Source organism: Juglans regia, chromosome 15 (genome assembly GCF_001411555.2).
Source record: "Juglans regia cultivar Chandler chromosome 15, Walnut 2.0, whole genome shotgun sequence".
In the NCBI taxonomy this organism is placed as follows: domain Eukaryota; kingdom Viridiplantae; phylum Streptophyta; class Magnoliopsida; order Fagales; family Juglandaceae; genus Juglans; species Juglans regia.
The window spans coordinates 1,294,106-1,310,312 of record NC_049915.1 but is presented as its reverse complement, the minus strand read 5'-3'; the positions used below and the strand labels follow the sequence as shown (position 1 = coordinate 1,310,312).

Sequence of the window (16,207 nt, the reverse complement as noted above, 5' to 3'; positions counted from 1 at the left end):
TTTAAGGACTCATTTCGTTAGGTAATTTAGATGAAATCTAAATAAAATATTTTTATAATATAATTTTTATTTTATAATTTTAAAAAATTAAATTATTTATTATATTTCATGTAAAAATTTTAAAAAATTTATAATAATTATATAAAATAAAATAATTTAATATTGTACAATCAAACCTGTTCTTAATATTATATTAGTTTCTTATTTTTTATTTTTTGGATTTTGTAGGGCTAATTCATTTCTTTTCAATCACTTCTCACGCTTTTTCATTTTTTTTTCTTCTCCTCTTGTTTTTTTTTTTTTTCTCTATCTTTGACTTTTTGAAGTTTTGAACTTTTACATACTCCGATTCTCTCTCTCTCCGATATTTCTCGCTCCCCTGTCTCCTCCGTCCGGTTCTCCTACGCCGCATCATTCGTTTCCCGCCGGAATTCTGAGGCCCGCTTATAGCCTTCGGAACAACTTATAGTCGCTGGGAAACCGCTTATTTCTAGCTCTGAACCGGTTGGCTTTCGCCAGTCCAAGGGAGTCCACGAGGTGGAATCAGCGCTTGCTTGACTTGGAAATGTCGATGAAGGCGGCCCTATAGGGCTTTCGTTCCTGAGGAGAGTCTCGGATCTGCGGTGAGGCTAATTTGAGCAGCGGGAGTGGATGGTACTGTGCGGACGAGGCAGGTGTAGTCTATGATGACCGGAGCTCCGGCTAGCGATCTGACAGGGTGGTGGCATTTTGGTAAATCTCGCACATGGAATGGCCGATCTTGTTAGCTACGGGAATGCAGACCGTGACATCGAGAAGGTCTCTCTCCCTCTCTCTCTCTGGCTCTCTCTCTCTCTCTCTCTCTCTCTCTCTCTCTCTCTCTCTTATTGCGAAGCTTGAAATGATTCTTTTTTTTTTGGAAGACTTGGTCTTTTTTCTTGAAATTTCATTGCTTTGCTTCAATTTTTCTTATTTGGGAGGGCTGGGTGCAGAGAGAACGAATACCTCATCAGATGGAGTTTAGGGGAGGTTGGATGTTCTACTGGATCCCAGTAATGAAAATTTCAAAGGAATTAAGACGTAGTAAGTGAAAATTTGGTCTTACAATGGGAAAGAAGGGACATTTGTGTGCTCAATGCTGAAAAGCTTCTCTGAAACAGTTCCCGCTAATTATCATTGAAGATGAACTTCGGTTTAAGGGGATGTGCACTTATGATATTATAATCTGATCATATGGTGTCCGGATGTTTTTTTTTTTTATAAGTATATGGTGTCCGGGTGTTAAATGTTGTTGCATGTAACTACAGACCAATTGGTTCTTTGGATGAGTTTGGAGCTTGAATCATTTAATTTAATGGCACGATTTGTACTTTTAGATAGCTTATGAAGGTTTTTCACATAAGTGGAACGTGGACATCGAGAGCAATTCTCCTACGGTGGCTTCATAAAGGAAAGGCAGAAACTAGAGAAATTGTACCTAAGAAGTTACATGCATCCGGTTGGTTCTGAACCCAAGATCTCGCCCTTCATTACCTACTTTATGGGGGAAGAAGTGCCATTCGAGCGGAGTTTACTGGCTGTTAGTGAAACGTTTTGGAAAGTAAAATTACTGAAGACTGAGCCAAACATCATTTTAGCATTTCTTCCCGTTACGGGGAAATATGGAACATACGGTTGTAGTTCTGTTCAAGCATTACCCTTTTCTATCATGGCCTGTCTTTACAATTGTTGTCTCTCAAGAACCTTCATATCAATAGGTCTAGCAACCCCTTCATTCCAAATACTGTTGCCGTAACAGAGACAGCAAGGTTGCATTGTTAAGTTGCACCACACTTTGGGAGGATTAAAGTTGTGTTTTTGTCTATCTTGTATGATTAATCAAGATGTTTAGATGCTCTTACTCTTCCTCTTGATGCAAACAAGAAGCAATTATCCACTTGTCAATCCAAAATAAATATAGGGGATCCCTTAATCCATAATAGAAGGAAAAAAAAAATTTGAATGCTTCTGAAACTCCCAGTTACTGATTTTGGAATACCCATATATGCTTTCTTAAGAAAGTTCATAAATTTTCACTTATCCAAAAAACAGGAAAGTTTATAAATTTTGATATATTTTTTTCTAAGGAACTCTATAGAATTTGTGGTTAATAATATTAATCAAATGATGCTGTATCTAGATATCTCCAGGTCCTACCTTCTTGGTTTACAAAGCTTGTGTGCCAATAATTTCTTTTTTGTTGTTTTACTCATGCAGACATTAATTGCATTGAAGAAGGGTGCTCAACTGCTTAAATATGGTCGTAAGGGAAAGCCTAAGTTTTGTCCGTTTAGATTGTCAAATGTAAGTTTATTTCTCTTGCCTTCTCTCGAAGATTATGGTGGTTAGAAATTTGTTTCAAATTTGAAAGTGCTTCGATGTTGGTATAAAAACTAACAAATTTGCTCTTCGTTTTCTTCATTTTCTTTAAAAAGTACAATGATGTCGTAACATCAAGTAAGTTGACATAATTAGTCATCCAAAAAAACTCAAGTGGATAATCCTAAGGAAATAAAATAATGTATGCACATGCTATGGCACTATGCCACTAAAATTCAGTCAATAACAGAGGTAGTACAATTTTGACCAGCATGTGTGCTGTAATCTTCATGGACATTTCTGTAAATTTTTTACTCTAAAATCTTTGTACTATTGTCTATGAAACAGTGTGGACTGCGCATCAGTTTTCATGTTCGTAATTGAAAGAAAAATTAGAGACGGTTTATAGGATCTCATCATAGTTTTCTCCCACGTATATATCGATAAAAAAAAAAAAAAAGTTTTCTCCTACTTATGTTGAGTGCTTCAATAGTAAGGGCTAAAATAGTAAGCACTAAAGTAGTCTTAGCTTAAAATATTTTTAATGTTTTATTTTACTATCTATATTGCCTTTGAAAGGGCTAAATAATGGAATAAAAAGAACTTTTGGATCTCTGGAAATAAACTATTTGATTATAAGTATATGCCATTTCGGATCAAGTGACCCAGATCTTGGTTCATTAGGGTAGTGGTGAATTATGGTTTCTAACTCTGTTTTGAAGATAATGGCTAGACCATACTATTAGAAATTTGTTGACAATGCTCTCAATTGCAAATTATGGAAAGTGGTAGAACTCTTGGATCTATATGTGAATTCACCTTTAAGTTTACAAGTGGGTTGGATGATATTAGTCATGCCCCATGTCTAAGCGACAATTAATATGCTAGTATTTGTGGTTCAGTCGCTGGAAAATTGGAAATATATGTTACTTTGTTTCCACACAATGGTATCTACTGTATGAATTTTAACAAATTGCTTCTTTGTTAGCTTTTCTGATATTCTGGTCTGTGATCTTATTGGTGCTTGGTTGGGTTTCTTTATTTTGTACTGACTATTGTAATTATAAATGGCAGGATGAATCATCTTTAATTTGGATTTCTAGTAAAGAAAGAAGTTTGAAGCTAACTTCTGTCTCAAGAATTATTCCTGGACAAAGAACAGTGAGACTACTCATTCTATTGTCACCACTCTAATGATTAGTTTTGACATTTAACATCTCTTACACAATTAGTTAAAAGTTTTTAGTTCTTAATATCTCCCAAATAAACCCCATCTAATTCATTTGATTTAATTCACTTCCAGGCTGTTTTTCAACGGTATCTGCGTCCTGAAAAGGATTATTTATCTTTTTCTCTTATATATAACAACGGAAAGCGGTCCCTTGATCTGGTTGGTGATGAAATTTCAAGTCTCTATAATTATGTTTTAAAATGCAAAATCATTCTCTTTTCTTAAATAAGCATTGTAATATGTTGTTGCTTTTTCAGATTTGCAAGGACAAAGTTGAGGCAGAGGCTTGGATTACAGGCCTCAAAGTAGTAATATCCTCTGGTCAAGGTGGGCGCTCTAAAATTGATGGGCGGGTTGATAGAGGCCTTTACCTTGATGTAAATATTCCTTCTTAAAAGCTCCTTGTTTTCAAGTTCATTATTTGTTCTGTTCTTTCTTTTGCAGTATGATGTCATAAACATAAATATGCCATTGCATTGGGGAAATGTTAATGAAGAAAAATAATCTGTCGCTAAGTGAGAATGCTGTTCTTTCCATTGTTAGTTGTTTAGAGTCTCTTAAGGATCATGATGTTGAAATTTTCTATATATTTTGGAATGTTATTCAAACTCCAGTTCGTTTTACTACATATATATTGTAATTGACTTGCATGTGGTTCCTATAATGTGTTTTGTTATACAATAAACTGAAGCAAAATGTGTTGTGAATTATATACATGTTCTTAGTGAACTGCATATCATGTCTGGTGCTGAATTGCTTTCAGGACAGTGGAGACTTGACATCAAATAGTGCAAGTGACAGTCCACTTAGTGCTCCTCGAGATATTACCTCATCTGAGATTTCTGTCTCCTTGAACTCAAATAACTCCCCAAAGAGCTTTCGGCCTGACAATTCTGTACGTTCTGAAAGGTCATATGCATCAGACGAGACAAATATGCAAGTAAAAGGATCTGGTTCAGATGCTTTTCGTGTTAGTGTTTCCAGTGCACCCAGCACTTCCAGTCATGGCTCTGCACCGGATGATTGTGATGCGTTAGGTGATGTATATATATGGGGTGAGGTTATTTGTGATAATGAGAAGGTTGGGTCTGACAGAAATGCTAATTATTTGACCCCAAAAGCAGATGTGCTTCTTCCTAGGCCATTAGAATCCAATGTAGTATTGGATGTACGCTATATAGCCTGTGGAGTCAAGCATGCCGCCCTTGTCACAAGGCAAGGTGAGGTCTTTACATGGGGAGAGGAGTCTGGAGGACGGCTTGGCCATGGTGTTGGAAAGGATGTTAGTCAACCTTGTCTGGTTGAATCTTTGGCTGCTAGTAGTATTGATTTTGTGGCCTGTGGGGAGTTCCATACTTGTGCTGTTACAATGGCTGGGGAAGTCTATACATGGGGAGATGGTACACATAATGCTGGGCTTCTTGGACATGGCACGGAGACCAGTCATTGGATACCCAAGAGAATCTCTGGTCCACTTGAGGGACTTCAAGTTGCTTCAGTTACTTGTGGTCCATGGCATACTGCCTTGGTAACATCAACAGGGCAGCTCTTTACATTCGGTGATGGAACATTTGGTGTCTTGGGCCATGGAGATAGAGAAAGTGTTTCTTACCCAAGAGAAGTAGAATCTCTTTCTGGTTTGAGGACAATTGGTGTTGCATGTGGGGTGTGGCATACAGCTGCGGTGGTGGAAGTTATCGTGACACAGTCTAGTGCAAGTGTGTCATCTGGTAAATTGTTTACTTGGGGTGATGGAGATAAAAATCGACTTGGTCATGGAGACAAGGAAGCTCAGCTTAAACCTACGTGTGTGCCAGCACTTATTGATTATAATTTCCTCAAAATTGCTTGTGGGCACAGTTTAACCATTGGACTGACCACAGCAGGAAATGTTTTTACTATGGGGAGTACTGTTTATGGTCAACTTGGGAATCCCGATGCTGATGGTAAGCTACCTTGCTTGGTTGAGGGCAAGCTTCTTGGTGAATATGTTGATGATATCGCCTGTGGTGCATATCACGTGTCAGTATTGACTTCCAGGAATGAAGTTTATACATGGGGAAAGGGTGCTAATGGGAGGTTGGGTCATGGAGATGTGGAAGATCGGAAAACGCCAACTCTGGTTGAAGCTTTGAAGGACAGACATGTAAAATATATTGCTTGTGGTTCAAATTACACAGCTGCTATTTGTCTTCATAAATGGGTTTCTGGTGCGGAGCAGTCACAGTGCTCTGCTTGTAGACAGGCTTTTGGATTTACCAGAAGGAGGCACAACTGCTATAATTGTGGACTTGTGCACTGCCATTCATGTAGTTCTAGAAAAGCATTAAGAGCAGCAATGGCTCCTAATCCTGGCAAGCCATATCGTGTTTGTGATTCTTGTTATGCGAAACTGAACAAAGTGTCAGAAGTTAGTGGTAATAATCAGAAGAATGCTTTACCTCGCTTGTCAGGTGACAGCAAGGATAGGTTAGACAAAGCTGATACAAGATTGTCCAAGTCCGTGCCTTCTAACATGGATTTGATAAAGCAATTAGATAGCAAAGCAGCCAAGCAAGGAAAGAAGGCCGATGCATTCTCCCTGGTTTGCTCTTCTCAAGCACCTTCTTTGCTGCAGTTGAGGGATGTTGTTTTGGCTAGTGCTGTTGATCTGCGACGAACTGCTCCAAAGCCAGTTCTCACACATTCTGGAGTGAGTTCTAGGTCTGTGTCTCCTTTCTCGAGGAGACCCAGCCCCCCACGTTCTGCCACACCTGTTCCTACAACATCAGGACTTTCCTTCTCCAAAAGTGTAACTGATGGTTTGAAGAAAACAAATGAGTTATTGAATCAAGAATTGGTCAAGTTACGCACACAGGTAGATAGTTTCAAGTTTTACATGTTTCTATTCATAATTTTGTTAACGCTTGAGAGAGGGCTTGTGGTTGAATGTATTTAATTTTGAATTGCGTATATTGATGATCATGAATCTGGCTAGGTGGGGAGCCTGAGGCAGAAATGTGACCTTCAAGAATTAGAGCTTCAGAAATCAGTGAAAAGGACTCAAGAGGCTATGGCACTTGCTGCAGAGGAATCTGCTAAATCTCAAGCTGCAAAAGAAGTTATAAAGTCTCTTACAGCTCAGGTTATTTTCTGGTTTCTATACTTGTTATTTTGGAACTTAATTCCTTGGAAATCCTTTTCTTATCCTCAGTTAACGCTTTCTTTTTGGCGGAACATTATGTGCATTAGGGATGTCTTCCTGTAATATCATGATGTATGACAAACTGAATTTCCTTGAGAGAAAACAGAGTACTTGATGAACATATCTACTCTACATGACATTGAAACTGCATCTGGATGTAATAGTAGGAAATGTTTTTGTGCTAGCCTTGCTTTGAGCAAAGTTTCGAGCAGCACTTTGTTTGAAACTGTGAGATTTGAGATATGTTATGAGGTTTCTGCTCAAACCTAAATTATATTGCATAGTTTACGCTGCTGATTAGCTGTCCTTTTCTTCTCCATGCCAACTCTTCTTACCGTGTTTTTTTTAATTATTAAATGCAACTGCTACTTGTAGTTATTTTCTGATAACCAGCCTTTCACTGTGTTCCAGCTTAAAAGTATGGCTGAGAGGCTGCCACCTGGGGTTTATGATGAAATGAGGCCGCCTTACCTATCGAATGGTCTAGAGTCAAATGGCATTCGCTATCCAGACACACATGTAGTGCGTCATTCAAGATCTGATTCAAGCAGCAGCTCTTATTTGGCTTCTACCCCAGGAATCGATTCTATTTTAATAAATGGAACTCAGAGCCCAACTCCTTCACCTAGGGATCTGGCTGGAAACAATGAAATTAGCGCATACCAAGAAAATCAAGAGCTTGTGACCTCCAATGGAACCAGTGAAAATCCAAATACGAGGCTGCCAAATGGCGGTGGAGGGTTTCAGAAAAGTAGCGCAAGTGCATCAGAGTCAGTTAATGACAAGGAATCCAGAGCTTTCCAAGAAGGTGAAAATGGTGCGAGATCTAGAAGTTCTATGATGGCTGGTAGCGGCAATCAAGTTGAAGCAGAATGGATAGAACAGTATGAGCCTGGTGTATATATAACTCTTGTGGCCCTGCGAGACGGCAGTAGAGATCTCAAGCGTGTTCGTTTCAGGTACTTGAGCTAAATTATATGGATCAGTGTGGTAAGATGTTCAAAAATTACATGACTCCCAACAGACTTGGTGTCATTAGCAACAAGTCATGTAGATGTTATTCACTCATGTCTTGGTCTTGGGGTATCACTCCAGGTCCAAGGTCCAAGGTTCAACACCTCATGGGTGCAAACAATCCTTTTGGGCCACATCCCCTAGTGAAAAGCCAGCAATTTAACTAGTTCGGTGTAGGGAAACTTTCGAGGGTGCAGTGCACGAGACCAGAGTTTATTCTGCAAGGATGGGTCCGAAGGGCCCTTCCTTGGAGAGGTTCCCGACATAAAAAAAAAAAAAAAATGTTATTCACTCAGGTGGTTGAGAATGGTTTTTCATGATAAATTTGTTGCTGTTAGACCTCCTAAAGATGGTGGGTATAATGGTCGGACCTGGTAGTTTGGATCTGGTCCTGCAGCCATTTATTTCCCACACGCTGTACCTTACCTATATATGTTCATATCTATAGTTTAAAACATGAATATAACTTCTTGATTACCTATCAAAGGAAAATCGATAGTTTAAATCATGAATAAGCTTCTTGATTATTTATAAAATAAATCTATAGTTCAAAACTTTCAATGCAGCAAGTGTATCGTTGCAATCTGATATGGTAAATGCATCTGCAGCCGAAGAAAATTTGGTGAGCACCAAGCTGAGACTTGGTGGTCGGAGAATCGTGAAAAGGTGTATGAGAGGTACAATGTTCGTGGGTCGGACAAGTCGTCAGTTTCTGGCCTGGCTGCACGCAGATCAGAGGGAGCTGTCTCACCAGCTTCCCAACCTTAGCAAAAAGGGAGGAGCGAAACACCAACTCATTTTACATCGGTAATTATGGTGATTTTGAAGCAAAAAAACCTTTTTTCTCTCCTTTTTTTTTTCCTTTTGTATTTTATTTTCCATTCTTCTCCCCCTTCCTTTTTTTTTTCCTTTTTAGAATTATTTTGTTTTGTCCATTACATTCACATATATGTTGTAATGTAGTGTATATAGAATCATCAATTCCGAGTTGATCTCGGCAAAAGGAAGTTTTTGTTCTCTGATTTGCTCAGCTGTTCTATTTTGGTGGTTATATTTGTAGGCTTCTATTTTCAGCCCTTTTCATTTCCATACTTCGCATAGGCTGCTATCATATTGTATACTTACTGGCAAAACATCTTTTTCAGAAACCCCTTGCCTTCATTTCAATTGCTTTTAGCTTCTGTTATCTTGATGGCTGTCAAAAACAACACTTGCTTATTATCAGAAAAGAAATCATTTCCTACAGAATGTGTTATAAATGGATAACACTCAAGGAAATTCTTCGACTAATTTCAAGTAGGTAGTATTTATTTGTCTCTGTAGAGGGAGAAATGACAGTCTTTTCTTGTAAGTACTCGGAAAGATGTACCGTTAAAAATGGTGTTGAGTCAGTCAGATGCATGGTTGAAGTTGCCTTTTCATTGACTTGGCTCTGCGGCGGCTTTGACAAAATTTTACGGTGAGTCAGGTTGTATTGGTCGTTGGGCGTTTTCTGCCTTTTTGGGTATAATCTTTCTTCTTTTTCTTTTGATGCTAATAGCTTTCAATTCTACCGTTGCTGTAGCTGAAAAGTTTACTTGAGGTTTGGTGGCTAAGTAGTTATTTAAGTTGAGTTTTCCACAAATAAGATGAAGATAAAATTCAAGCAATTTTCTCAAAAAGAAATAATCATGCCCCCTTACATCAATCAATTTCCTATTGATTTATACTATTAACAAATAGATGGGTAATCTTACCACTTGTGGGAACTGTTATAGATATTAAAAAATATTGAAATAGATATAGTTTTTTATTCTAACTAATATGATAAATGATATTTGCAGTTCTAGTGTGTGTAAGTTGTACTCCTTTTGAAAAAAATTGATAAATATAAAATACCGATATGTCTGGCGTATCAATAAGTTAAACTTGCAAATAAATTTTTATATTTCCTATATCATCATCTTATTGAGATTGGATCGAGCTATTGTTCAACTCATCTCGAGGTGTCTGCTGGTTTGGTTATACAAAATTAAATTATCTCATTTCATCTTATATAATCATTATAACTTTCTCAAACTCTTATACAATATATAATAAACAGTTAATTTTTTTAAAATTTTAAAACAAAAATAATATTATAATAATATTTTATTCAACTTTCAATAAAACATCTAATCTCATCTCATCGTAACTTTAAAATCATAATAAAACACTTAATATTTCATCTCATCTAAAATATTAAGTGTCTTATTATGGTCCCCCACGTTAAAAAGAGAGCATTAAACCTTAATCTGTCCTTGTTAGTCTTATTTTAGTAAGAAAAACACAATAATTTTTTATCCGACTTGTAGTTGGAGCAACCTTGGTAGAACGCTTTTTCTCATTCATAATATGGTGACGGCCAAAGAAAAAGGAGTATAAATATCTACTTATACTTGTAATAAAAAAAATTAAAAAAATAAACGTAAGATCAAATAAAAAGAGACAAAAATAAATAAGTAGCATGAAGGGCATTAGGAAAGGTTCCTTGTACCCATAGAAAACCTTCTTAGTCAACAAAATCCGGCGAGAAATTTCTTTAAATGGGTGCTATAGCTTATAATGGAAAGAGAAATCATGAAGTACCTTTTTAAAAAGGTAATAGAGACATTTTTTAAATTGAATTATTCATATTAATATGCTGTTAACTATTTTTCTTTTATTATCTAAATAGTAAATACCATGTTCTTTTTTAATCCAATATCATTAAACATGCACGATAATTTAATAAATAAGTAATGATATATACAGTTTTAGAATGTCTAAATATCACGTCTGCTATTGAAAAAAATAGTAGAAGTCTAGAACCCACATAAAGAAATTCACCTTTTTACAATAGTCGATCTATACACTTTTTTTAAATAAAATATGTGAAATTTACACGTTTTAAAATTATACGCATCATTACTCTTAGTAGTTTGATTCGATAAAATTTATTATAATTTAATTGGGAGAAAATCTTTTTTCACTATTTTATATATTCAAGACTTTCAAATGATTGCTTATCTTAGATCCTCTTTAAATGTAGAGATAATTTTATCTTATTTCATCTCATTATTATAATTTTTTAAAATTTTTATATAAAATATAATAAATAATTTAATTTTTTTAAATCTTAAAATAATAATAATATTAAAAAAAATTTAACAATATTTTATTCTCGTGTAAAATCAACTTATCACCATCAAACGAGCCCCAACGTCCGCTAATTATCCTTCAAAAGTCATAGCACGCAGTACGAAAATCTTTTGCCATCCTTTGAAATTTGAATGCTTGTATGATTCAATATTTTGACTAATCGTTTTAAGCTCAATGATTAAGAAATTACCATCAAAATATAATATATATATATATATATATTTTAGCTTGTATCCCTTATTGTCAAAGTAAGAAATGATTTCATCTTATCTCATCTTTTTTTATCTTATAATTATAAATTTTTTAAATTTTTATATAAAATATAATAAATAATTTAATTTTTTTAAATATTAAAATAATAATAATATTAAAAAATATTATTTTATTCAACTTATCTAAAATTATTTAATCTTACTTCAATATAAGAAACTTGAAATTTAATAATTGGGATAGAAAATTCTCTAAAATCTAGACATGTTTCTTTGTCTCTGCCGACAACCAACCAGTATTAGAACATGGAAAGGCCGTACGTAAATGCTGTAATTTTGGAAGAGACTTTCACGACCATCTTTGTTGATTTTAACCAGCTTGAACTTTCCTTCGGCAAAATCAATTAGTATTTACTAGAAAACCTTTGATCTTAGGTTTGTCTTTGAGAATGACATGACCATTTCCTGTAGGGCTCCCATGCTCCAAAGGTGGTCTAGAATTCAGCACATGATTTGAAATGGTATTTTGTTAGGCATCCGTCATTATTTAAATAATTTTTATTTTATAAAATATAAAATGAAAGAATAAATAATGATTGATGAAAAAAATTATTTTTTAAAATATAATTTTAAGTTATTAATGGTTTTAAAATATTTTTCTACAAAGGATTGAATTGATAATTAGTAATAGGAAAAAAGTAATCCAATATTATGTAAATAGTGTGTAATTATTTTGTAAAAGAGAAAATTTTATTATTAAATAATTTTTTTTTTTTAATGTAAATCTCGTTTTTTTTTTTTTTTTTCAAAAAATTTGAATAGCGCTTGCTCTTTCATTGCAAATAATATTTCTGAAAATAGGGTTAAAATATGTACGGCCTTCTATATATAGGCTAGGGTACCAACTCTACAGAGGCTGTACAAAAAAGTATTAATGGCCGAATCAAATCAAAGATAGAAAATGAGATCACACGTTACCTCTACAGAATTTATGGGATGTTTCGTCACTTTTATCAACAGTTTATAATTACAGGGTTGCACGCACTCAAACTTCATAGCAGTAACCATGGCATGATGAGTGAGAGGTGGCACTGAAGCTTATCCCCACAGTAATATTGCCATGGTGATCAATGTTTTTGTCACGAACAAGTGCTCATCGAAACAAAAAACAATAAAGAAATGCAGTCTTTTACTCAACCAAAAGGAGTTAGGATTTGTACAGCTGAACATTTGAAGGGTTTGAACAATATGCTTGATCCTTCGCATCTATCTCTCTTTATCTCTAGGAGTACTTTCAACCTTCAAGAACCCTATATATGCTATCAAAAGCCAACAACACTATTTTCCTTGAGGCCAAGGAGGAGATCACCATGATCACATACACGTATGCCTATTACAGATTCTAAAACATGTTTTCGATCCCGGCCCCTTGAAAGCCAAACAAAAAGGATCATGAAAACACTCAAAAAAGAAAAGACAAAAAGTACATTACCTGTCAAATTGTGATTGCTTTATGAATGGAAGGCATGAGAAAGAAGATCATATGTATATCGATCACTTTTATCGATCGTCTGCAGGTAAAGTTGTCTCAGGGATCATGGTGATCCCCGGGAGCTCTGTAATCCGATGCTGTTGTGTTTCTTTGAAGGACCTGAAGGTGGGATTGGCCATGCTTTTGGCAAGAACCCTAAGAAATCATGATGCGTTGAATTCTGAGGCCCGGGCTTCACCTTGAAAACTTGAGAGTGCCTTGCGCCATGAGTCTGGCTTACCACAACTGTGAGCATCAAGAGCAAACATAACAATAGAACTTGGTTTCCTTTTCCCATCTCACCCAACTTTTGAGACTGAAATAATATAAATGGAGCAATAAAGAGAGACGCAAACAAGAAGGAAAAAAGGGTAAGGGAGAGAGAGGGAGGCAGGGCCGGGGGTTGTTGAGCTGGTTAGTTCATGGAGGAGATTTAATGCTTGTACAGACTACGAAAAAGATTGTACACAGAAATATATAGATTAAAAAAAAAGGAGGTTTGAATGCCTGATTGTGATGGTGTGGCTTGCAAAGGAAGCATAAGAAGTATCGTAAGAGCAAACAATGAGGAGATGTGGAAACATGGGGAAGTAAACACGGCGGGGCGGGGTCATGTGCTTTAAGATTGAGCACTACTTAGGGCATGATTTTTGTTGGAAGTAAAATTAAATACACGACACTAAGTAAATAGTTCCATTAAATTAAAGACTTAGGTAAAGCTTTTTGAGGGGCCTTGAACGGGTCTTTAGGATGTGTGTTCCGAGTCACAACGATGTGATGAAACCAAAAGGCCAAAAGGGTTTGCAAACAAAAGCTAAAAAAAATAGAAGAAAGTAGAAGATAATGAAAAAGAACTGAGACTGTCGTGTTTTGTGGTTAGGTGGAGTGCGTAGGGCCACGGCCGGAGAGATTAATGGCCGACTTTTGGAGTTTTTAAAGTTGTTCTGTTAAGTCCAACATGTTATACAACGTGTAAACTTGTCCCCATTTGCTGCGGAGTTGGAAAGCCTGAATTTGTATAAGGGCATTTGATTGCATGATGTCACGTGTCTGTCACTGTAGCTAGCATACCCCCATGCTATTCCTAAAATTATGGGTAACACATGATCGTTTAAAAGAAAATATTCTAGTTATAAAATAAATATTATATAACTTTATTTTTATATAATTTTTTTATGATTATAGCAGTACTCAAGATAAAAAACCAAACAACAAAAAGGGTTGCTTCTCAAAGACTCAATCCCCATGACAAACAGTGAACAAATGCAAGTTGTGGCCCTTTGGATATCTCTTCCTCCATTCTTTTGGTTCTCTTTTGATTAAATGCAGAAAGAATGGTGGAGGAGTGGGGCTACTTTGATAAATATTCTTGGGCTAGATATTCGTCCATATAGCTAGATAGCTAGAGTAGATATATCGGTTCATAAATGTAGGGAGGAACAATTGAACAAACATGTCGTTGGGCAAAACCATTTTGGAGTTGGAAAGATTCAAATGGGGGCTCATGTGGTGTGCTCAAATCTTCAAAAGGGTGAAACAAAGGGGCCCCATATGCCGTGTAAATTGCTGGCACAAACACGAGACATCTTTTGATCGATGGAAACATGGATTTTAATTGCTGCAATCTGATCAACTTCTGACTTTTCATTAAAAAATATAGTTCATTTGGCCCACTTCTATTGTTAGCTAGGGCGCAATTTCAGATATCTCAAACATCTGTGGTAGGGCATATTCAAGGACGACAACCTTTTGAGCTTGTAAAGATCGATGACTAGATGGGCTTCAATTTATCATGTCTTTTCCTTGCACTTTCTCTCTCTCTCGCTTTACTGATATGTACTTAGCGGTTTAGATTTCAATTCTACTGAATATCGAATATCTATTCACTCAATTGATCTACTGCATATCGCATATCATTCCCCTTCGAACCACTTTTAGGGTGCAACATATATAGCTTTGCACTTTTTGAGGAATGGGCAATTTCATTTGGAAATGCATGTGCTTTAGTTGCGAAAAAATTCTATAAAAATAAATTCATAAACTGACGTGACATGATGTGATACGTACGTTAGATTATAAAATTATTTTTATTAATATAGAATAGATTTAACACATCATATATATAATCATGTCAATTTGTTGATTTACTTTATGGGTGTAACATTTCACGTTAGTTTAACATCTCAATTTCTAATGTATCTTAGTCTCATTTATTTTCATAGATGAGATGAGATAAAATGAGTTGAGATACAAATTAAAAGTTGAATAAAATATTGTTAGAATATATTTTTTAATATTATTTTTATTTTTTGAGATTTGAAAAAGTTGAATTATTTATTTTATTTTATATGAAAATTTAAAAAATTATAATGATTAGATAGATGAGGATGGTTGTAAAAACAAACGAGGCTAATTACCCTCTGATCAAACTCTCACTTCTTTCACACTATGTACTCCATCCTTCCAATTTGATACAATTTATCATTTTGTCATTATTTGACCCCTAATTATATGCATGAAAAAAGGTGACAACATTTAGATCTTAGAAGAGCGAGTAAAATGCAAAAAGACTAGGGATAGTTTGAGGGCTTATATATTGCAAATTCATGAGTGATAGCTCGAGAGAAAATCTAATTAATTTTTCCTATATATGTATTATTAATGATATTTATTATAATCTATTCCAAACCGTTGGTTTTTACAAGTGCTAGTTATTCTTCACACTGCTGCTTTATGAGTTCAATTAATCATTAAGAGAAGGAAGAATATGTCCTGCCAACTAGTTATTGGCAGAAGTGCGATTGCAGTGAGTTGTGATATTGCCATGCATACGCAAGGAATCAACTTCTAATTAAAATCAAGTTTGTTACTTCTAATAATTAAAAGATGTGTTAAGATAAAATATAAATAATTGAATCTACATATTCTTAGTAAAAGTCCTGAGTTTGAATATTGATTCTACATTTTATCTCATTTAACTAAATATTTCACATGTTGAGACCACTTATTAATCATGGAGAGTATGGTCCACACGTGAAAGTGAGTGTTAAGTTAATATATAAATTATTAAATTTACATTTTTTCCTCGGCTTAAATTTTTGGGACAAGTACAGGTATTAATTTCACAAGCTGTATTTTGGATTATGAATATGCCGATATATATATATATATATATATACACACACACATTGGATATTATAGTGTTTTTAAGTTTAAGACTTAACCTAATTGAGCCTTTAAAATCTGGTAATTACGTGTAGCCTTTTTAGCTTTTATGATCAGAATAATGCTACATGCAGTCGTGGAGTGTGCAAGTGCTGTACAGTTGTTTTGAAAAAGAATGCAGTCCCTTTTTTTCATGTGGGTCCCTTATATATTTACTTTTTTCAAAGTGATTGGCGGCGCTTGCACACTTATGACTGCAACTATCATTTCTCTTATAATCAACTCTTAAACCACATCATCAGATTAGAAGTGCCGTTAAAGAAAGCCTTCTCTTGAAAAAAAAAACAAATACATGAATAAATTAGCCTTAAAAAACT

At 35.2% G+C, this 16,207-nt stretch overlaps 1 protein-coding gene across 1 annotated transcript; it reads left to right on the top strand.

The window, feature by feature from the left end:
- The first annotated feature begins 320 nt into the window (after positions 1-320).
- LOC109019712 (PH, RCC1 and FYVE domains-containing protein 1-like) lies at positions 321-8,790 on the top strand. The gene is made up of 9 exons (XM_035685885.1): positions 321-798; positions 2,236-2,322; positions 3,412-3,498; positions 3,641-3,727; positions 3,826-3,945; positions 4,332-6,425; positions 6,546-6,692; positions 7,164-7,711; positions 8,375-8,790. The coding sequence occupies exons 1-9, from the start codon at positions 751-753 to the stop codon at positions 8,532-8,534; spliced, it is 3,378 nt and encodes a 1,125-aa protein (XP_035541778.1). The 5' UTR covers positions 321-750; the 3' UTR covers positions 8,535-8,790.
- Positions 8,791-16,207: the final 7,417 nt, after the last annotated feature.

Coding starts and splice junctions, on each gene's coding strand:
- LOC109019712 (XM_035685885.1), top strand. CDS start 751: ATGGCCGATCTTGTTAGCTACGGGAATGCAGACCGTGACATCGAGAAG. Junction 2,323..3,411: donor GTCCGTTTAGATTGTCAAAT/GTAAGTTTATTT, acceptor TATAAATGGCAG/GATGAATCATCTTTAATTTG. Junction 6,693..7,163: donor TAAAGTCTCTTACAGCTCAG/GTTATTTTCTGG, acceptor ACTGTGTTCCAG/CTTAAAAGTATGGCTGAGAG.